The 24,702-nt window shown below is 44.6% G+C and overlaps 1 protein-coding gene across 14 annotated transcripts in view; it reads right to left on the bottom strand.

Annotated features, from left to right (window-relative positions):
• dlg1a (discs large MAGUK scaffold protein 1a) overlaps positions 1–24,702 on the bottom strand; it is a 380,448-nt gene that overhangs the window by 166,247 nt on the left and 189,499 nt on the right. For 5 of the 14 annotated variants that reach the window (XM_045687907.2, XM_045687908.2, XM_045687911.2 and 2 more), the window contains 2 exons: positions 1,403–1,525; positions 787–840 (listed from right to left, as the gene is read on the bottom strand). In XM_045687907.2, the coding sequence (XP_045543863.1) occupies positions 787–840; positions 1,403–1,525 (177 nt within the window). Of the gene's footprint in view, positions 1–786; positions 841–1,040; positions 1,236–1,402; positions 1,526–24,702 lie in introns of those variants that run through there. The other 9 variants (XM_045687910.2, XM_045687912.2, XM_082957074.1 and 6 more) reach the window with 3 other exon arrangements.

Here is a 24,702-nt window from a genome sequence, read left to right as displayed (position 1 = left end):
TTCACACAAACACACCCACGCAAACACCCATAAAACACTCACAAGGACACACATGCAAACACCCATAAACACACACATGCAAACACCCATAAACACTCACAACCACGCAAACACCCATAAACACCCACACACACGCAAACACCCACGCAAACACCCATAAACACTCACACACGCAAACACCCATGCAAACACCCATAAACACCCACACACACGCAAACACCCATAAACACCCACACCCACGCAAACACCCATAAACACTCACACACGCAAACACCCACACACACGCAAACACCCATAAACACCCACAGAAGCACTCAGAACTAGCACAGATACTGTACATACACACACAGTCAACGCTGCTGTTCAATGATCTACTATTTATTGTGCTGCGTGACCAAGTCACTACCCACTTAATATTTGTGAATACAGTCCATTATTACTATACTACCTCTTCTTTAACTGCTATTTTTGACTTGACTCTATTGATGTTGACTGATATACTGCATTGTTGAGGGAGATAGTACATCAGCATTTCACTACACCAGCATTTCACTACACCTTGTATACCTGCTGGAAACTGTGTGTGTGACAAATAAAATTAAATTTATTTAAATTGATTTTGATTTGAAAAGGATGGTTACACTGTATTTCTAGTCTGTTACTTCCTGGTATTTATCCTTTATTGTCATTAACATGGTAACATGATCATTACATTACAGTTCTCTAATAACCATGGTTTATTTGGGGCTCAGTTCAGTGTGTGTGTGTAAAGAAATGCAGACTTACGTATGGGGGGCTGTCCAAGCTGTCTGTGTTGACCACCACAGGAGGTGGGTTTGCCTGCAACAGAAAAATACAAAAAATTAACTCAGTTTTTTTGGTTATCAAAATATTTCATGATAAAATAAAATATTTTTTCACCTCGCGATTCCCCTGGAAGTACATTATAAAAGCCAAGCACAACAACAGAAATTACAAAGTTACAAAAAATATTAGACAAAAAATTTTTTTGGGGGGGGTAAGACAAAATAATAACTTACTCTCCGCATGTTTTGGTACAACATTATGAAAGCATCGGTTAGAGATTACCACGGCAACATGACATACTCTTCTTTTACAGAATATGAACTCCTGAAGCCTACAGCTGTGGCGTTGCTATGGCATTGACCAAACATCCCCAACTACATGGTTAATAACAGACAACTCCCTCCAGGATCCCTTGGTCTTCACTGGGCTTGTCTCTCCTCTCCTACAGGTCCTGAGGTTACAAAACAACCACCCCAACTAGCAAGTCCCTCCCTCAAAAACAATAATCCTTTAAACTCCAGCACCAAAACAGAAGCAAAATGGGAGGTGTGTAAAAAAATGAGGATAGGAGGGGAAAAAGGGAAGAGAGGATGACCTGTGACGTGGGTGACGCGGGTGCAGGCAGAGAGGAGGGTGGAGAGATGACAGGAGTGGTCTCGGCTGGGATGGGGATCACAGGGATTATGGGTACGGGGGGCAGGACCACCACATCTGGCTGCTAAACAATGGCAATGGAGGTCAAGGGTCAGGGTAAAACACAAAAGACACACAGGCAAGAATACACACACTGCGCAACACAACACTGATGCAGTAACACACAATGATAAATCTACATGCTGAACGGGAAGAAGGGAGGGAAGAAGGGATAGAGAGGAGTGTGAGACAGAGGTAGAGAGAGGAGCGTGAGTAAGTGAGAGAAAGAGATCTTGAAAGAGAAAGTGAGAGAGAGGAATTGAGAAAGATTGAGTGAGAGAGAAAGAAAGAAAACAAGTGAGAGAGAAAACAAGTGAGAGAAAGCAAATATGGTCATGTTCTAAACTGAATTATGATAATGTGGTAGTGAGGGAGGATTGTCTGACAGTGGCAGCTGCTGAGGGCTCTAATGTGTGTAGATTATAGAGAGGGGGATGAGAGGAGAAAAGAGAGAGAGAGAGAGAGAGAGAGAGAGAGAGAGAGAGAGAGAGAGAGAGAGGGGCTCAACCCCGCAGTATCAGAAAGGCTGTTAAAGTTTGGGGATTTGGCGTGTTGCTAGTGAGACTATCCAGGCTGGATTTACTATTATGTTATTGACGGAGTACTGAGAACGATGTGAACATTCCTTTAAGGTGAAATATGCAGATCGGCTAAAATGTATTTGGTTTTTGAGGAACATTTAGGTAAACAGGTTTCTCATCTCAATACATTTAGTATATTCAAACGCTAAGCCAGGATAAGAACACTATGGACATACATAGATATAATTCAATTCCAAAAGGTATTTAACGTGTTGAGGAACAAGTCCATTAGACCTTATAGAAAAGGGGTATTCAACTCTGACCCTACGAGGTATGGGCTACTGCTGGTTCTGTTCGACATGATCATTCATTGGTTCAAACCAGTCCCTGACTAGAAAAAAGCCTACGAGTTCCAGAATTTCATTTGAGGGTTCTAGAACATCAACAATCACACATAGGAAAGCAAGAACAGACGCTCCTATATAAAAACATGGCTGTTCCATCCTCAGCACTCCTACTCTGAGACGCTTTGTGAGTACGGACCTAAAGCTACCATGTGCTCCTCTCCAGCCTATCAATGTAAATAACACTCATTGACAGTTTTCCTCAGTGGACCCAATGTTAGTCTGATGTGCTGGTCTGGTGGCTCCATTGACAGAAGTGGCCGTGCTTTAGCTGTAAATTAACCCAGAATGACTGCGATGAGTGGAGCTTAGTGTTATTCTTTACACACACACACACACACACACACACACACACACACACACACACACACACACACACACACACACACACACACACACACACAGTGTACACAGACACACATAGCATTTTAATTTGAGCCAGTTTGCTACAGCAGGAAAATAATCCTGCAGCAACAGGAAATGTGAATTATTATGTGGATTATAATTCATGGACTTTTTTGTAGGGGTTGATACATTTTTTGGAAGGGAAAATCAAGTCTGAAATTTCAAAGTATAAATGATGAACTTCAGAAGCCTTTTTAAGGTTTTCAATTTCCTGCAGTACAGGAAAGTTCTCCTTCAACAGGGTGATCAAATTAAGATCCTACATCTTCTGTACACACATAGCAATGATATCATCCTACATCACCATCGTGGTGTAAACACTGTAGCCTTCAATTCACACATTATCTGAGTAGTGAATACAACAGAGTTCACAATGAATGGTGTGTGTGTGATAAAGGTGAATCACGCCGAAACGCAAACGTATAAATTTATTGACGGGACAAGTAAACAATCACATTTCCACAGCGACAGAGTGCTCCTTTTTCTCGTTGTCAAGTCCCTCAGTCGAGCACCTGACCTCCCCTTTTCCTTTAACCCTTGTGTTGTCTTAAGGGTCAAAAATGACCAGCCACTATGTTTAACAGCATAGAAAACCCCCTAAATTTAATTTTTTCAACTTTACATTTTATGGAGTTTTCTTCAAGGGACACTGACATATTTTTTTTAAAAACATTGTCTTTGTTCATATTTCCATGAAAGCTGTACACCACCAGGGTACAAAGATTGTCTTAGGGTCATTTTTGACCTGGCAGTTATAAAATCATTTACACACCACACAAAACACAAAGACACACACACAAAGACATGAGACATTGCGATTGTGTGCTAAAAAATCTAATCAAAATCAAATCAAATTTATTTGTCACATACACATGGTTAGCAGGTGTTAATGCAAGTGTAGCGAAATGCTTGTGCTTCTAGTTCCGACCATGCAGTAATATCTAACAAGTAATCTACCAATTCCACAACAACTACCTTGTACACACAAGTGTAAAGGAATGAATACGAATATGTACATAAAAAAATATAAATGAGTGATGGCCGAACAGCATAGGCAAGTTGTAATAGATGGTATGGAGTACAGTATATACATATGGCCTGCTCCCTGTGGCTCAGTTGGTAGAGCACGGTGTGTGCAACGCCAGCATGGTGTGTGCAATGCCAGGGTTGTGGGTTCGATTCCCACGGGGGGCCAGTACAAAAAAAAGAAACGCATGAAATGAAAAGTATGCATTCACTACTGTAAGTCGCTCTGGATAAGAGCGTCTGCTAAATGACTAAAATGTAAATGTATATGAGATGAGTATTGTAGGGTATGAAAACATAAAGCAGCATTGTTTAAGGTGGCTAGTGATACATTACATCAGGATGGCAAGATGCAGTAGATGGTATAGAGTACAGTATATACATATGAGATGAGTAATGTAGGTTATGAAAACATTATATAAAGTGGCATTGTTTAAAGTGGCTAGTGATACATCTAATTACATCAAGATGGCAAGATGCAGTAGATGGTATGGCGTACAGTATATACATATGAGATGAGTAATGTAGGGTAAGTAAACATTATATAAAGTGGCTAGTGATACATCTAATTACATCAAGATGGCAAGATGCAGTAGATGGTATGGCGTACAGTATATACATATGAGATGAATAATGTAGGTTATGTAAACATCTAATATAAATAATATAAAGTGGCAAGTGATAAATTGATTACATCAACTTTCCCATTATTAAAGTGGCTTGAGTTGAGTCAGTATGTCGGCAGCAGCCACTCAATGTTAGTGATGGCTGTTTAACAGTCTGATGGCCTTGAGATAGAAGCTGTTTTTCAGTCTCTCGGTTCCAGCTTTGATGCACCTGTACTGACCTCGCCTTCTGGATGTTAGCGGGATGAACAGGCAGTGGCTCGGGTGGTTGCTGTCCTTGATGATCTTTTTGGCCTTCCTGTGACATCAGATGGTGTAGGTGTCCTGGAGAGCAGGTAGTTTGCCCCCAGTGATGCGTTGTGCAGACCTCACTACCCTCTGGAGAGCCTTCCGGTTATGGGCGGAGCAGCTGCCGTGCCAGGCGGTGATACAGCCCGACAGGATGCTCTCGATTGTGCATCTGTAAATGTTTGTGAGTGTTTTTGGTGACAAGCCAAATTTCTTCAGCCTCCTGAGGTTGAAGAGGCGCTGCTGCGCCTTCTTCACCACGCTGTCTGTGTAGGCGGACCATTTCAGTTTGTCCGTGATGTGTACGCCGAGGAACTTAAAACTCTCCACCCTCTCCACTACTGTCCCGTCAATGTAGATAGGGGGCTACTCCCTCTGCTGTTTCCTGAAGTCCACGATCATCTCTTTTGTTTTGTTGACATTGAGTGCGAGGTTATTTTCCTGACACCACACTCCGAGGGCCCTCACCTCCTCCCTGTAGGCCGTCACGTCGTTGTTGGTAATCAAGCCTACCACTGTAGTGTCGTCTGCAAACTTGATGATTGAGTTGGATGCGTGCATGGCCACGCAGTCGTGGGTGAACAGGGAGTACAGAAGAGGGCTGAGAACACACCCTTGTGGGGACCCAGTGTTGAGGATCAGCGGGGTGGAGATGTTACCTACCCTCACCACCTGGGGGCGGCCCGTCAGGAAGTCCAGGACCCAGTTGCACAGGGCGGGGTTGAGACCCAGGGTCTCGAGCTTAATGACGAGTTTGGAGGGTACTATGGTGTTAAATGCTGAGCTGTAATCGATGAACAGCATTCTCACATAGGTATTCCTCTTGTCCAGATGGGTTAGGGCAGTGTGCAGTGTGATGGCGATTGCGTCGTCTGTGGACCTATTGGGTCGGTAAGCAAATTGGAGTGGGTCTAGGGTGTCAGGTAGGGTGGAGGTGATATGGTCCTTGACTAGTCTCTCAAAGCACTTCATGATGACGGAAGTGAGTGCTACAGGGCGGTAGTCATTTAGCTCAGTTACCTTAGCTTTCTTGGGAACAGGAACAATGGTGGCCCTCTTGAAGCATGTGGGGACAGCAGACTGGGATAAGGATTGATTGAATATGTCTGTAAACACACCAGCCAGCTGGTCTGCGCATGCTCTGAGGACACGGCCCGGGATGCCGTCTGGGCCTGCAGCCTTGCGAGGGTTAACACGTTTAAATGTTTTACTCACGTTGGCTGCAGTGAAGGAGAGCCCGCAGGTTTTGGTAGCGGGCCGTGTTAGTGGCACTGTATTGTCCTCAAAGCAAGCAAAAAACTTGTTTAGTCTGTCTGGGAGCAAGGCATCGTGATCCGCGACGGGGCAGATTTTTCTTTTGTAGTCCATGATTGTCTGTAGACCCTGCCACATACCTCATGTCTGAGCCATTGAATTGCGACTCCACTTTGTCTCTGTACTGAAGCTTAGCTTGTTTGATTGCCTTGCGGAGGGAATAGCTACACTGTTTATATTCGGTCATGTTTCTGGTCACTTTGCCCTGATTAAAAGCAGTGGTTCGCGCGTTCAGTTTTGCGCGAATGCTGCCATCAATCCACGGTTTCTGGTTGGGGAAGGTTTTAATAGACGCTGTTAGTACGACATCACCGATGCACTTGTTAATGAACTCGCACGCCGAGTCAGCGTATTCGTCAATGTTGTTGTTCGCAGCAATGCGGAACATATCCCAGTCCACGTGATCGAAGCAATCTTGAAGCGTGGAATTCGATTGGTCGGACCAGCGTTGAACAAACCTGAGGGCGGGAGCTTCCTGTTTTAGCTTCTGTCTATAGGCTGGGAGCAACAAAATGGAGTCGTGGTCAGCTTTTCCAAAGGGAGGGCGGGGGAAGGCCTTATATGCGTCGCGGAAGTTAGACTAACAGTGGTCTAGGATTTTGCCCGCCCTGGTAGCACAACCGATATGCTGATAGAATTTGGGGAGCCTTGATTTCAGATTAGCCTTGTTAAAATCCCCGGCTACAATAAATGCAGCCTCAGGATATGTGGTTTCCAGTTTACATAGAGTCCAATGAAGTTCTTTCAGAGCCGTCGATGTGTCTGCTTGGGGGGGGATATACACGGCTGTGATTATAGTCGAAGAGAATTCTCTTGGTAGATAATGCGGTCGGCATTTGATAGTGAGGAATTCTAAGTCAGGTGAACAAAATTACTTGAGTTCCTGTATGTTGTTATGATCACACCACGTCTCATTAATCATAACGCATACACCCCCACCCTTCTTACCAGAGAGATGCTTGTTTCTGTCGGCGCAATGCGTGAAGAAACCAGGTGGCTGTATCGACTCAGATAGCGTGTCTCGAGTGAGCCATGTTTCCGTGAAACAAAGAACGTTACAGTCTCGGATGTCTCTCTGCTCGGGAGCGGTGCGCGATGTACCCGTCTACGGAGCCTGACCAGAAGACTGCTCCATCTGCCCCTTCTTCTGCGGCGCCGTTGTTTTGGCTCGCCAGCTGGGATCCGATCCATTGTCCTGGGTGGTGGGCCAAACAGAGGATCCGCTTCGGGAAAGTCATATTTCTGGTCATAATGTTGGTGAGTTGACGTTGCTCTTATATCCAATAGTTCCTCCCGACTGTATGTAGTAAAAACCTAAGATTACCCGGGGTAACAATGTAAGAAATAACACATAAAAAAGCTAAATACTGCATAGTTTCCTAGGAACGCGAAGCGAGGAGGCCATCTTTGTCGGCGCCGGTGTGATTGAACTCAGACAAAACTAAAACTTTCTTGTGCAGCATCTCCCCTCCACGATCCCATACATGAACTCAGCCAGAAGCTCCTGAAGAGGAAGATCACCATGGTTGGCACAGTTAGAAAATAAAAGCCTGAGCTCCCCCCTGCACTCCTCGCAACAAGGGGGAGAGAGGCCTTCTCAAAGTTTGCCTTCACCCCACCACCACTCTAGTTTCTTACCTCCCAAAGAGGAACAAGAATGTGGTCCTCCTGAGAAAACTGCACAAACGGCTGACAGGAAGCCAGCCATCATCCTGGACTACAACCACAAAGGAGGCGTGGACAACCTGGACAAGGTGATTGGAACTTACAGCTGCAGGAGGATGACTGCCCGCTGGCCCCTGGTCATCTTCCATAACATCATTGATGTTATGGAAGATGTCCTCATACAATGCCTTCGGGATATGGAACAAGACCAACCCTACCTGGATGTCTGATAAGCGGAACAAGAGGAGGGTGTTCCTGGAGCAGCTGGGAAAGGCACTTGTAACCCCACACATTCAAAGAAGGGGGCACCTCCCCTGCACAGCAGCCTGTGCAGCGCTTGTGAAAGCTGTTCTGGGGGCTGAATCTTGCCCGGATCCACCCGAGGCTGCAGCTGGGGCAGGCAAGAGGAGGAGATGCCAATTCTGCCCCCCAAAGGAGGACAGTAAAACAAATACTATGTGCTGCACATGTCAGAAATACATCTGCAAAGTCCATGCACACACACCTGCATACTGTCCTACATGTGCTAATTAGAGTTGATTGATTTATGTTATTCACGTTTTTGTTTTGTATCTATTATCTTATTTTATTCTTATTTATTGTTGTTGTTTCTACACCTTGTGGGTGGGGGCAATGGTTTAAAAAAATGGGAGAAGACTAGTAATTTGAAGTTGAATTCCTTATTGTACAGTATATAAGAATATATCAACATTGCCAAAAAGTTCAAGACTTATTGTTTCCCGTCAATAAAATGCATTCAAAACTACTTTCTGCACATTCCTACTAATTTCTTAGGCTATACAAGTGCTATCTCTTGCTAAAAAAAAATATGTTTACACCTATACAGTACCTTTAGCAATAATAATAATAAACCTCTACTTTAGTAAAGAAAACAATTATGACAGGTGTGTTATAATAAAAACAAATGGTGACCACTGATTAAATACAGTCTCTCTGCATTGTGAAGAGGGAAAACCCAGATATTCACAAAGTTTGTGATGAATGACAGGTTGTTTCTACATGCAAAATAGATTTGGGGTTTAAAATTCAATTAAGCTGCTATATTTACGGGGTTTAGTGAAGGCGGGTCATTTTGACCCTTAGGACAAGGGGAGTATACAGAATGTTAAGACTAGACAAGGGTTAAGTTGGGCGGAAGCACCTTTGGGTATAAGTTATTTTCCTGGTGTGTGCGTGCGTACCTTCATGAGGAGCTAGTCCAGCATTGGGTCAACCCTCCCCACCCTCAGCAGAGCAGGCCAAGCTGAAGGCCATTGTGTCAGCGCTCCCAGACAAAAGCCCTTTGAGCCCCCCGACACACTTGCCTCACACCCCAGAGTTACAGTGCATTCGGAAAGTATTCAGACCTCTTGACTTGTTCCACATTTTATTACGTTACAGCCTTATTCTAAAATGGATTAAATCGTTTTTTACACTCATCAATCTACACACAAGACCCCATAATGACGAAGCAAAAACAGGCTTTTAGATTTAAGTATTCAGACCCTTTATTCAGTACTTTGTTGAAGCACCTTTGGCAGCGATTACAGCCTCGAGTCTTCTTGGATATGAGGCTACAAGCTTGTCACACCTGTATTTGGGGAGCTTCTCCCATTCTTCTCTGCAGATCCTCTCAAGCTCTGTCAGGTTGGATGGGGAGCGTAGCTGCACAGCTATTTTCAGTTCTCTCCAGAGATGTTCGATCGGGTCCAGGCTCTGGCTGGACCACACTCGGACATTTAGAGACTTGTCCCGAAGCCTTGGCTATGTGCTTAGGGTCGTTGTCCTGTTGGAAGGTGAACCGTCACCCCAGTCCGAGGTCCTGAGCCCTCTGGAGCAGGTTTTCATCAAGGATCTTTCTGTACTTTACTCCGTTCATCTTTCTCTCGAGTCCCTGCCGCTGAAAAACATTGTCACAGCATGATGCTGCCACCACCATGCTTCATTGTAGGGATGGTGCCAGGTTTCCTCCAGACGGGACGCTTGGCATTCATGCCAAAGAGTTCAATCTTGGATTCATTAGACCAGGGAATCTTGTTTCTCATGGTCTGAGAGTACTTTTGGTAAACTCCAAGCAGGCTGTCATGTGCCTTTTACTGAAGAGTGGCTTTCGTCTGCCCACTCAACCCTAAAGGCCTGATTTGTGGAGTGCTGCAGAGATGGTTATCTTCTGGAAGGTTCTCCCATCGCCACAGAGGAACTCTGGAGTTCTGTCAGAGTGACCATCAGGTTCTTGGTCACCTCTCTGACCAAGGCCCTTCTCCCCCGATTGCTCAGTTTGGACGGGTGGCCAGCTCTAGGAAGAGTCTTGGTGGTTTCAAACTTTTTCTATTTAAGAATGATGGAGACCACTGTGTTCTTGGGGACCTTCAATGCAGCAGACATTTTTTGGTACCCTTCCCAGATCTGTGCCTTGACACGATCCTGTCTCGGAACTCTACAGACAATTCCTTCGACCTCATGGGTTGGTTTTTGCTCTGACATGCACTGTCAACTGCGGGAATTTATATAAACAGGTGTGTGCCTTTCCAAATCATGTCCAATCAATTGAGTGTACCACAGGTGGACTCTAATCAAGCTGTAGAAACATCTCAAGGAGGATCAATTTCAAGTCTCTTAGCAAAGGGTCTGAATACTTAAGTAAATAAGATATATATTTTTATATTTTATAAATTTGCCAAAAAATCGAAAAACCTGTTTTCGCTTTGTCAGTATGGGGTATTATGTGTAGATTTCTGAGGATTTTAATTATTTAAATCCATTTTAGAATAAGGCTGTAACGTATCAAAATACGGAAAAAGTCAAGGGGTATGAATACCTTCCAAATGCACTGTATATCCGAGCTAGAGGTTAGGGGGGCAGGGTCGCCTCATGCCCCAGAGGTTAGGGGGGCAGGGTCTCCTCATGCCCCAGAGGTTAGGGGGGCAGGGTCGCCTCATGCCCCAGAGGTTAGGGGGGCAGGGTCGCCTCATGCCCCAGAGGTTAGGGGGGCAGGGTCGCCTCATGCCCCAGAGGTTAGGGGGGCAGGGTCGCCTCATGCCCCAGAGGTTAGGGGGGCAGGGTCGCCTCATGCCCCAGAGGTTAGGGGGGCAGGGTCGCCTCATGCCCCAGAGGTTAGGGGGGCAGGGTCGCCTCATGCCCCAGAGGTTAGTGGGAAGAGTCCTGTGGGCCTCTCTGGCCCCTTTGGAACACTGGCATTTTGCACCGTTTATATTAGCTAGCTACAAAGAATTTCTACACCAATGCACATCTACACAGTCTAGCTGGAGGACCTGTGCTAGCCTCAATAAAATGTTTCAGCTACAATAGTTGAACTGACTTGGAAAATCACATTTGGGTATTTTACACAAAACCAAGACAACATGGAGGCCACATTCCTGCATACGGTAGCCATTAGCCAAGCCCACTTACAGCTCAATATTCCCTGTTAGTTTGGCGTATATACTGTCTGCACCCTAGACTGTAAACTAGTGTAACAGACACACAGGGGGAGATCCATAAACTAGTCCCGAGGTCACTCCATAACACACTAGTTATGGATCTGTACTGTCACAAAACAGCCTGGCAGCCATGACAGAGCTAAAATTAGCTAGGATCATTATCTTCGATCAGGAGGCCCAGTCCAGAGTTATGGCCTGCAGCTCACACTGTCTCAACATCCCAAACAAGTTGGACTGAACTTGAAAGTTGACTGCCTTGGATGAGAACACAAACTTAGCTGATGGTCAACTATTCTCCGTTATCAACTTCAAGACCTGGTTTACATGCAAGAAGGCCTTATTAAGTAATACTATAACTGGGGTAGTTAGAGATTCACAAATACTATAACTGGGGTAGGTAGAGGTTCAGTAATACTATAACGGGGGTAGACAGATGTTCAGTAATACTATAACTGGGGTAGTTAGAGATTCACAAATACTATAACTGGGGTAGGTAGAGGTTCAGTAATACTATAACGGGGGTAGACAGATGTTCAGTAATACTATAACTGGGGTAGGTAGAGATTCAGTAATACTATAACTGGGGTAGATAGAGGTTCAGTAATACTATAACTGGGGTAGGTAGAGGTTCAGTAATACTTTAACTGGGATAGAGGTTCAGTAATACCATAACTGGGGTAGACAGAGGTTCAGTAATACTATAACTGGGGTAGACAGAGGTTCAGTAATACTATAACTGTGTTAGACAGAGGTTCAGTAATACTATAACTGGGGTAGACAGAGGTTCAGTAATACCATAACTGGGGTAGGTAGAGGTTCAGTAATACCATAACTGGGGTAGGTAGAGGTTCAGTAATACTATAACTGGGGTGGACAGAGGTTCAGTAATACTATAACTGGGGTAGGTAGAGGTTCAGTAATACCATAACTGGGGTAGGTAGAGGTTCAGTAATACCATAACTGGGGTAGGTAGGGGTTCAGTAATACCATAACTGGGGTAGACAGAGGTTCAGTAATACTATAACTAGGGTAGACAGAGGTTCAGTAATACCATAACTGGGGTGGAGGTTCAGTAATACTATAACTGGGGTAGGTAGAGGTTCAGTAATACCATAACTGGGGTAGACAGAGGTTCAGTAATATTATAACTGGGGTAGATAGAGGTAAAGTAATACCATAACTGGGGTAGAGGTTCAGTAATACTATAACTGGGGTAGATAGAGGTTCAGTAATACCATAACTGGGGTAGAGGTTCAGTAATACTATAACTGGGGTAGGTAGAGGTTCAGTAATACTATAACTAGGATAGAGGTTCAGTAATACTATAACTGGGTTAGGTAGAGGTTCAGTAATACTATAACTGGGGTAGGTAGAGGTTCAGTAATACTATAACTGGGGTAGATAGAGGTTCAGTAATACTATAACTGGGGTAGATAGAGGTTCAGTAATACTATAACTGGGGTAGACAGAGGTTCAGTAATACTATAACTGGGGTAGGTAGAGATCCAGTAATACTATAACTGGGGTAGGTAGAGGTTCAGTAATACCATAACTGGGGTAGAGGTTCAGTAATACTATAACTGGGGTAGGTAGAGGTTCAGTAATACCATAACTGGGGTAGAGGTTCAGTAATACTATAACTGAGGTAGGTAGAGGTTCAGTAATACCATAACTGGGGTAGGTAGAGGTTCAGTAATACTATAACTGGGGTAGATAGAGGTTCAGTAATACCATAACTGGGGTAGGGGTTCAGTAATACTATAACTGGGGTAGGTAGAGGTTCAGTAATACTATAACTGGGGTAGATAGAGGTTCAGTAATACTATAACTGGGGTAGAGGTTCAGTAATACTATAACTGGGGTAGGTAGAGGTTCAGTAATACCATCACTGGGGTAGAGGTTCAGTAATACTATAACTGAGGTAGGTAGAGGTTCAGTAATACCATAACTGGGGTAGGTAGAGGTTCAGTAATACTATAACTGGGGTAGATAGAGGTTCAGTAATACCATAACTGGGGTAGAGGTTCAGGAATACTATAACTGGGGTAGGTAGAGGTTCAGTAATACTATAACTGGGGTAGATAGAGGTTCAGTAATACTACAACTGGGGTAGGTAGAGGTTCAGTAATACTATAACTGGGGTAGGTAGAGGTTCAGTAATACTATAACTGGGGTAGAGGTTCAGTAATACTATAACTGGGGTAGGTAGAGGTTCAGTAATACTATAACTGGGGTAGGTAGAGGTTCAGTAATACTATAACTGGGGTAGGTAGAGGTTCAGTAATACCATAACTGGGGTAGAGGTTCAGTAATACTATAACTGGGGTAGGTAGAGGTTCAGTAATACTATAACTGGGGTAGACAGAGGTTCAGTAATACTATAACTGGGGTAGACAGAGGTTCAGTAATACTATAACTGAGGTAGGTAGAGGTTCAGTAATACTATAACTGGGGTAGATAGAGGTTCAGTAATACTATAACTGGGGTAGGTAGAGGTTCAGTAATACTATAACTGGGGTAGAGGTTCAGTAATACTATAACTGAGGTAGGTAGAGGTTCAGTAATACTATAACTGAGGTAGGTAGAGGTTCAGTAATACCATAACTGGGGTAGGTAGAGGTTCAGTAATACCATAACTGGGGTAGGTAGAGGTTCAGTAATACTATAACTGGGGTAGGTAGAGGTTTAGTAATACTATAACTGGGGTAGATAGAGGTTCAGTAATACTATAACTGGGGTAGAGGTTCAGTAATACTATAACTGGGGTAGAGGTTCAGGAATACTATAACTGGGGTAGGTAGAGGTTCAGTAATACTATAACTGGGGTAGATAGAGGTTCAGTAATACTATAACTGGGGTAGATAGAGGTTCAGTAATACTATAACTGGGGTAGACACAGCTTGCCCCTGATACTGACACGGGGTCGGATACCCCCCACCCACCCTGGATCTGTAATTAAAGGTAACTTCTACCTTAAGCTATAAAGCCACACATTTTTTCTAGTCAGCAGTCATGCATCTCTCTCATAGTACGGTTTAATAGTGTAAGCATGATGGTAATTTAATATTCCAGACCTCCATGTGAATCCTATTGGCTCACTCTGACCATTACGACAACATTAACGTCAACAACAACAAAACACACTCACAACATTCCTCCTCCTGTTTCTCTCCAAAAGCTCTAACCCAGGCAGGCCTTGCCATGCCAGCACCATGTAAACTCCAACCAACTTAGCCTCCACAAGGACCCTCTCTGTGATTTCAGCCCACAAACCCTTGCAGATATCCAGGCTTAGGTTCTCCCCTCCTCTAGGTGGTTCTATTCCCCTGTAGCACAGCTCTGTAGTAGTTTCATGTTGACCTCTTCTCAGAAATACCCACAAAGGTTTTCAATACGAGCTCCATGTCGGTCCATCCCAAAGATACCTACAAGGGCTTCTCCCAGGTTGGTCCCCTATACACTCACACATACCTGGGGTGGATTCTCCAGTGACATTGTGGCCCACGGAGAGTTATCGGACCACCAGCCACTCTGCCTGTGTGTGGCCCGGACCTTGGCCTTACTCTTGGTAGGACTCTTCTTCACGCTGTCCCTCAGGTTGGTGAACTTCACCCGGCTCTTAGACATGGAGGCGGGCAGCGTGCAGGAGCTGTAGTTCCTCTGGGGGCTCTGTAGGGGGAGCTGTGGTGAGAGCAGTGGGTGGAGTTTCAACAGAGGGGTCTGCTGCATCTGGGGAGGGGGATGATGGTGGTAGAGGTGATGATGATGCTGCTGCTGGAGCTGTTGTTGTTGGTAGTGTTGTAGTGCCTGCTGTTGGAGCTGCTGTTGGTGTTGGAGCTGCATCTGTTGGTGTTGGAGCTGCATCTGTGGTTGTTGGAGCTGCATCTGGGGTTGTTGGAGCTGCATCTGGGGTTGTTGGAGCTGCATCTGGGGTTGTTGGAGCTGCATCTGGGGTTGTTGGAGCTGCATCTGGGGTTGTTGGAGCTGCTGTTGCAGGAGGTGTTGTTGCAGGAGGTGTTGTTGCTGTCTGTGGATCAGAGGCAGCTGGATCTGGGTCTGCTGGACCCGATGCTGATTCTGGGTCTGGTTCCCCAGCGTCTTACCCTGCCTGGAGACCATCATCCCAAGGCTGGGACTGCAGCCCTCAGGGCCCCCGCAGCAGTACTCATGGTTGTGGTAGTAGGTCGTCATGGCTGGGGCTTAGACGTAGGTCCAAAAAGAGATGCAGGGTTGATTTAGATATGAAGATGAGGTAGAAAGCCTGGTATTCCTCTTTGGTCTCCTGTAGCAGGCTAGCTAGCTAACTAGCGGTGAGAGAGACCACACCACAGAAAAATCCAGTCTCCAGTCTTATCCTCTGTCTGCAGTCTTACCCTCTCACCACCCTCTCTCTCTCTCTCTCTCTCTCTCTCTCTCTCTCTCACACTCTTGTGCTTCCCTCTCTCAGACTGCTCAGACTGCCTCTGCCTCTCATTCCCCCTCTTGTTCCCTCTCCCTTGCTCACTCTCTCGCCAATTAATGAGCTCCAGTGGGCACTGCACATGACAGCACACAGGCATGAATAATCAATGCGGAGCCAGGACTGTGATATGGGGATCAGGGCTCGTCTGTGGACGCTGGCTGGGCGTCCCTGCTTCCTATAGCGGTAGGAGGAATGTGATAGTTGCCTGTCAAACTCAAATCCACAGGCTTTGGTTACTATTTCACGACAGCATTAGTGAACGCTTCTAAATTGCGGGAAGGTTAACATTGGGTGTGTGTGTGCAGTGTTGGAAAAATAGTTGACCAAGTTACCAATTAATTCACATTGGAAGAAGTTAAGCTAACCTTAAGAAAAATATAGTTTACTTAAACTAAAGTAACTTTGAAATGTAATAGAATATAAAATTGCAAGAACAGATCACTCTGGAGTCAGATGTTAACATAATGTGTAATTTAGCCTATTAAACACAAAAACAGTTTCAAGTGAGAATTAGGCAGGTCTGCTGACAAAAAACAAATGGAAATTCTTGCCTACTTCACCCATATTTCCTTGTTTTTTTTTGCAAAAAGAGCAATGTGTAGTTCCAGTAGTTAGCTACACCGCTGCATGGCAACAAATACATTAACCTGTTGGGGCTAGGGGGCAGTATTTGCACGGCCGGATAAAAAACGTATCCGATTTAAACTGGTTACTACTCTTGCCCAGAAACGAGAATATGCATATAATTAGTAGATTTGGATAGAAAACACTCAAGTTTTTAAAACTGTTTGAATGGTGTCTGTGAGTATAAAAGAACTCATATGGCAGGCCAAAACCTGAGAAGATTCCATACAGGAAGTGCCCTGTCTGACAATTTGTTATCCTTCTATTGCATCTCTATCGAAAATACAGCATCTCTGCTGTAACGTGACATTTTCTAAGGCTTCCATTGGCTCTCAGAAGGCGCCAGAAAGTGGAATGACATGTCTCCTGTCTCTGGGTGAAGAACAGCAGGAGATTTTGTGGGTGGTCAGGCTGGTAACAGTGACACTGGAGATGCGCGTTCATGAGAATTCAAAAAATGTTTCTTTCAGCCTTTGAATGAATACAACGTCGCCCGGTTGGAATATTATCGATATTTTACGAGAAAAATAGCATAAAAATGTATTTTAAACAGCGTTTGACATGCTTCGAAGTACGGTATATTTAGAATTTTTTTGTCACGAAATGCGCTTGCGCTTCACCCTTCGGATAGTGACCTGAACGCCATGAACAAAACGGAGCTATTTGGATATAACTATGGATTATTTGGAACCAAAACAACATTTGTTGTTGAAGTATAAGTCCTGGGAGTGCATTCTGACGAAGAACAGCAAAGGTAATCCAATTTTTCTTATAGTAAATCTGAGTTTGGTGAGGGCCAAACTTGGTGGGTGTCAAATTAGCTAGCCAGGCTATGTACTCAGAATATTGCAAAATGTGTTTCGCCGAAAAGCTATTTTAAAATCTGACACCGCGATTGCATAAAGGAGTTCTGTATCTATAATTCTTAAAATAATTGTTATGTATTTTGTGAACGTTAATCATGAGTAATTTAGTAAATTCACCGGAACTTTGCGGTGGGTATGCTAGTTCTGAACATCACATGCTAATGTAAAAAGCTGTTTTTTTATATAAATATGAACTTGATTGAACAAAACATGCATGTATTGTATAACATAATGTCCTAGGAGTGTCATCTGATGAAGATCATCAAAGGTTAGTGCTGCATTTAGCTGTGGTTTTGGTTTTTGTGACATATATGCTTGCTTGGAAAATGGCTGTGTGATTATTTTTGGCAGGGTACTCTCCTGACATAATCTAATGTTTTGCTTTCGCTGTAAAGCCTTTTTGAAATCGGACAATGTGGTTAGATTAACGAGAGTCTTGTCTTTAAAATGGTGTAAAATAGTCATATGTTTGAGAAATTGAAGTTATAGCATTTTTGAGGTATTTGTATTTCGCGCCACGTGATTCCACTGGCTGTTGACTAGGTGGGACGCTTGGAAGTTAACTACTGAAAACACGACCAAGACTTGAATTTAGTTCAACTACCACCAAGCTACTGCAAAATGTAGTTCAATTGTGTGTGTGTGAGTAGGCGTGTATGCAAACAAGAAGAGCCTACAGTAGGCCTAGATTCCCAAGTGTGTCTGGCCTCCTGATGCCAATACAGAGAGAGGTGTATTATGCAGGACACAACAGCTCTCCAGAGGTGACCCGTCCTGACCAGCTGTCAGTCTACTCTGGCTGTCGCCATAGAGACAACACGCCACAGCAGAGCTCAGACGTGTGTTATCGTGGATGTGGTACCGTACAGATACTGTAACTGTACAACCAGAAGACTCCAGAGGTGGTCCCCACATGTACACATTGGGTTACAGATCTCTAAAGAGTACACCATTAGACACATTAGGTTACATATCTCTAAAGAGTACACCATTATACACATTAGGTTACATATCTCTAAAGAGTACACCATTATACACATTAGGTTACATATCTCTAAAGAGTACACCATTATACACATTAGGTTACATATCTCTAAAGAGTACACCATTATACACATTAGGTTACATATCTCTAAAGAGTACACCATTAGTTACATATCTCTAAAGAGTACACCATTATACACATTGGGTTACATATCTCTAAAGAGTACACCATTATACACATTAGGTTACATATCTCTAAAGAGTACACCATTATACACATTAGGTTACATATCTCTAAAGAGTACACCATTAGTTACATATCTCCAAAGAGTACACCATTATACACATTGGGTTACATATCTCTAAAGAGTACACCATTAGTTACATATCTCTAAAGAGTACACCATTATACACATTGGGTTACATATCTCTAAAGAGTATACCATTATACACATGGCATGGTACCTTGGTACAATTCCTCAGTGTGAGTTTGATATTTGTAAAAGTCACCAGTATCAAAGGAACAAACAATCCCTTAGGTCATATGACCAAAGCAAAAGCCATAAGCAGGCCATTTGATGTTTATTAAAAATGATATATGTACTGCATCCTTCTAGCAGCCATGAGATAAAACTGTATAGGGTTCCAAGGCAGGTGGCATGAATGTGTCATGGCTAGCCCTCACCAGAGAAATGTTCACCGTTCACTTCTTCCATTGTAACACACAGAGAGACACAGAGCCAGGCTAGTATATGAGAGCTTTATAAAGAGCTAACACCACCGCTGAGGGCACTGAGAAAGAAAGAAAAATCAAGGGAAAGAGGAGGACTGTAAGAAAGAATAAGACAATTAGAGAGATGAGAAAGAGAGATGAGAAAGAGAGAGAAAGAGAGAGAGAGAGAGAGAGATGCACTACATTGCTGCCTGCCATACGATGAGGGACAGTGTCTGACAGACCAACCAACCTGCACATGTCCTCTATGCTTATTGTTATTGTTCAATGTATCGTTACTGTTGTCCCGATGACAATATTGATTATTATTAATTATGTTAATATTGTAAATCTCCAAAGTAGAGAGAGATGACAGATAAGTGAGAGAGATGAGAGCGAGATTAGAAAAAGATGAGATGAGAGCGATGAGAGAGCGATGAGAGAGAGAGAGAGAGAGATGAGAGAGATAGAGAGAGATGAGAGAGATGAGAGAGATGAGAGAGAGAGAGAGAGAGAGAGAGAGAGAGAGAGAGAGAGAGAGAGACAGAGACCAGGCAAAGGGGAGGACTGAAAATCAGGGTGAGAGAGAGATTCAGTGAGAAAGAGAGCGAAATAGAGAGAGGGGGAAGAGAAAGATGTCTCCACTGTAGGGCTTCTATGTCTAGTAATACCAACCCTAGAGGCTATGTTATTCCGCCAGTCAGAGTGGCTACCAAGAATAGGTGAGCATCTCACCGCTAAAAACACCACTCTCACAAAGGACAGCCCTGCAACACCAGTAATTGCACTAAACAGAAGGGAGAGGGGAGAAAGAGATGCACAAAGTGTGTCGTACTATATAGGAGCTCTTCAAATACAATGACTGAATAGAACCTCTACTGTGTAATTATTAGCCGTGACAAGCCAGAGAGACATACACTCAACCACTTACTACAGGAACGGGTAATAACAAATAATGGACTGCATTTTCACCTCAGGTCTCAAAGCACCCTGTACAGTATGGAGATAACCAGCACCCCCCTGTACAGTATAGAGATAACCAGCACCACCCCCCTGTACAGTATGGTGATAACTCAACCACCACCCCCCTGTACAGTATGGAGATAACCACCCCCCTGTACAGTATAGAGATAACCAGCACCACCCCCCTGTACAGTATGGTGATAACTCAACCACCACCCCCCTGTACAGTATGGAGATAACCAGCACCGCCGTACATCATGGAGATAACAACCAGCACCACCCTGTACAGTATGGAGATAACAACCAGCACCACCCTGTACAGTATGGAGATAACCAGCACCACCCTGTACAGTATGGAGATAACCAGCACCCCCCCGTACAGTATGGAGATAACCAGCACCACCCTGTACAGTATGGAGATAACCAGCCCCCCGTACAGTCTGGAGATAACCAGCCCCCCGTACAGTATGGAGATAACCACCACCACCACCCTGTACAGTATGGAGATAACCACCCCCCGTACAGTATGGAGATAACAACCACCACCCCCCTGTACAGTATGGAGATAACCAGCAGCACCCCCCTGTACAGTATGGAGATAACAACCACCACCCCCCTGTACAGTATGGAGATAACCACCACCACCACCCCCCTGTACAGTATGGAGATAACCAGCACCACCCTGTACAGTATGGAGATAACCAGCACCACCCTGTACAGTATGGAGATAACCAGCACCACCCTGTACAGTATGGAGATAACCAGCCCCCCGTACAGTATGGAGATAACCACCACCACCACCCTGTACAGTATGGAAATTACACCCCCCCCCCTGTACAGTATGGAGATAACCAGCAGCACCCCCCTGTACAGTATGGAGATAACCAGCACCACCCTGTACAGTATGGAGATAACCAGCACCACCCTGTACAGTATGGAGATAACCAGCACCACCCTGTACAGTATGGAGATAACCAGCACCACCCTGTACAGTATGGAGATAACCAGCCCCCCGTACAGTATGGAGATAACCACCACCACCACCCTGTACAGTATGGAAATAACACCCCCCCCCCTGTACAGTATGGAGATAACCAGCAGCACCCCCCTGTACAGTATGGAGATAACCAGCAGCACCCCCCTGTACAGTATGGAGATAACAACCACCACCCCCCTGTACAGTATGGAGATAACCAGCACCACCCTGTACAGTATGGAGATAACCAGCACCACCCTGTACAGTATGGAGATAACAACCACCACCCATTACAGTATGGAGATAACCAGCAGCACCCCCCTGTACAGTATGGAGATAACAACCACCACCCTGTACAGTATGGAGATAACAACCACCACCCCCCTGTACAGTATGGAGATAACCAGCACCACCCTGTACAGTATGGAGATAACAACCACCACCCCCCTGTACAGTATGGAGATAACCAGCACCACCCTGTACAGTATGGAGATAACCAGCACCACCCTGTACAGTATGGAGATAACAACCACCACCCCCCTGTACAGTATGGAGATAACCAGCACCACCCTGTACAGTATGGTCTTCAGCACTTCATGCAATGTCATGTATCGGGGGCTGGGCTTTAATGGCTTCAAACTTTCACGCACCGTGCCCCATCTTAGGCCTTTCAGATTGTCTTGTGACCTACACAATAAACCAACCCAGCATTACTGGCCACAGTGCAGCATTAAGCTGTGACCAGGAAGTATCCGCTGGGACTCTCCTTTGGGATCCAGTGCAGTAAAGGCCCTTCCATTAGCAGTGGCTGGAGAAAACATAGCATTGGTAATACCAAGACTGAACACCAGGGGGCTCTACAGGCCCACAGGGACTGGCACTCACACTGACCTATAAGGAAGAAGCTTCTCATAGACACGGATGTAAGATGTGTGTTTCCCTCCCTAATGGTTAGGCTTAGGATTCAGAGAGAGTAAGCTGATCCAAGATCCTACAGGCAACTTCTACCCAGAGCTGCCAATAATCATCAGGGCCTGTGTCCACAAAGCGTCTCAAAGTAGGAGTGCTGATCTAGGATCTGTCCATATAATTCTGATTCATTATGATCTAAAAGGATAAACTGATCCTAGACCAGCCTTGAGATGCTTTGTGTATACGGGGCCCGGTCTCCTTACAAGGCCTCAGACTGAGAGCCTGAGGGTACTAGAGATGTAGACAGAGTGATAGGTACAGACAAGGTCTTCTATCGGGCGCTAGTTCAATCCTAACTGTCTGTGATGTATATGGAAATCACAGAGACTACTACAAACACACTTTGCAGGACTTGCTGTGATGCACTGTGATCAATGGAATGGTAGACAGGAAATCCTTTCAAATGTTTATCAGGATTATATTACATTCCATTACCACCTGAGTCAAGGTGATCAACTAGGGCTGGGCCCATTTCTGCTACCTGATGATTTATTTACATTTTTTATTTGACCTTTATTTAACTAGGCAAGTCAGTTAAGAACAATTTCTTATTTACAATGACGGCCTACCCCGGACAAACCCTAACGACGCTGGGCCAATTGTGCGCTGCCATATGGGACTCCCAATCACGGCTGGTTGTGATACAGCCTGGAATCGAACCAGAGTCTGTAGTGACACCTCTAGCACCGAGATTCAGTGCCTTACCGCTGCGCCACTTGGGAGCCCTGATCAGTTTCCTCAGTTCCAAAAATATTGAATCTTAGGAGCTGATTCTTAGAAATGGGAGTCGACGTGCAAGGAGTCGAGGAATCAATTATCATGTAATCGACTCTCCACCATCGTCATTAACAGTTGGATAAATGGCAGAGAAAGGCAAGCGACAGCAGCAAAGTCCTGTATGGCAATACTTTGAGAAGTCAACTGAGAATGTGATGAAATGTTAACTTTATGAGGTGGAATTGGGGTCCAGTAATGGTAGCAATGCTTAACCACCTGAAAGAGACGCAACGCAAGACCCAAACGGTTGCTAGTAGCAGCGCATCTGCATTGTGAATTCACATGGAATTTTCTGAATTTTTCTTATTTGTTTTAATGGAAAACTGTTTAAAATAAATGTCTGCTTAAATGTTACAATTTTTTATTTATTTATCACATCCCTAACCCAGGCCTGTCAAGACAAGGACACATTCCTAACCCAGGCCTGTCAAGACAAGGACAAAGGGACTCTCTTTCAGGTATAAGAGGAAGACATCTTACCAAGCAACTTGGTACTGAGAATTCAAGGAGATGGTTCCGGAAAGAGAGAGCATGTGTACGTATGTGGTGCGTGTGGGAGATTTGATCTGCGTGGCAGAGTGAGTCTCCGTCCCACACACTGAGTGTGATGCAGTGATAGAACATAAATTCACCCTTTTCCATCGGCAATGACCTTCCCTTTATTGTTGATAACATTTCTCTTCACTGTCATGAGGAGAGCTCGCAAGTAGACATTTAATTGTACCGTTAACGCCCCGCTGTTTCCTGTGAATATCACGAATAAACACTCATTTGATTTGAGCCAAAACTGCAACAAGTTTTTAGTAAAGCCATTCCATCTACCTGAAGAGGGTTAGAATTAGCATCGCTAACGGCTACACAGCGTGGTAGACATACGGGCAGCGAGCAAACAGACAGCCTCTGTTGCAGGGAATATGAATCTCTGATGCATTCTCATTGATATCTTCTGATAAACTAATTAATAAATGTTCTAATAAGTTCAATACATTTAGTTGATTTCCAAACGTGAGACACATTTGATAAAATAACTGAAAGTAAGTAATTCTAATAACAGACCGTTTTTCATATTATAGCATCGGAAAAGTACAGAAGTTTCTGTACATCGTGCAACACGAGTCTGAACTTGCGTTTGAGTGTGTGAGGTGTCTAAGTGTGTGTGTGTGACGTGTCCAAGTGTGTGTGTGAGGTGTCTAAGCGTGTCTGTCTGAATGTGAGTGTGTGACGTGTCTAAGCATGTGTGTGTGAGGTGTCTAAGCGTCTGTCAATATGAGTGTGTGATGTGTGTAAGTGTGTGTGTGTGTGAGGTGTCTAAGCGTGTCTGTCTGAATGTGTGTGTGTGTGAGGTGTCTAAGCGTGTCTGTCAATATGAGTGTGTGATGTGTCTAAGTGTGTGTGTGTGTGAGGTGTCTAAGCGTGTCTGTCTGAATGTGAGTGTGTGACGTGTCTAAGCGTGTGTGTGTGAGGTGTCTAAGCGTGTGTGTGTGAGGTGTCTAAGCGTCTGTCTGAATGCGAGTGTGTGACGTGTCTAAGCGTGTGTGTGTGTGTGAGGTGTCTAAGCGTGTGTGTGTGAGGTGTCTAAGCGTGTGTCTGAATGTGTGTGTGTGTGAGGTGTCTAAGCGTGTGTGTGTGAGGTGTCTAAGCGTGTCCGTCTGAGGTGTCTAAGCGTGTGTCTGAATGTGTGTGTGTGTGAGGTGTCTAAGCGTGTGTGTGTGAGGTGTCTAAGCGTGTCCGTCTGAATGTGAGTGTGTGACGTGTCTAAGTGTGTGTGTGTGAGGTGTCTAAGCGTGTCTGTCTGAATGTGAGTGTGTGACGTGTCTAAGTGTTTCCGTCTAAGCGTGTGTGTGTGAGACTTGTCTAAGCGTTTCCGTCTAAGCGTGTGTGTGTGACGTGTCTAAGCGTGTGTGTGTGAGACGTGTCTAAGCGTGTGTGTGTGTGAGACGTGTTTAAGCGTGTGTGTGTGACGTGTCTAAGCGTGTGTGTGAGACGTGTCTAAGCGTGTGTGAGACGTGTTTAAGCGTGTGTGTGTGAGACGTGTCTAAGCGTGTGTGTGTGTGAGACGTGTCTAAGCGTGTGTGTGTGTGTGACGTGTCTAAGCGTGTGTGTGTGTGTGTGACGTGTCTAAGCGTGTGTGTGTGTGACGTGTCTAAGCGTGTGTGTGAGACGTGTCTAAGCGTGTG

The sequence above is a fragment of the Salmo salar genome, chromosome 10 (genome assembly GCF_965601325.2).
Source record: "Salmo salar chromosome 10, fSalSal1, whole genome shotgun sequence".
NCBI lineage: Eukaryota > Metazoa > Chordata > Actinopteri > Salmoniformes > Salmonidae > Salmo > Salmo salar.
Note: the sequence above shows the minus strand (reverse complement) of the source record. Positions and strands in the feature narration are given on the sequence as shown.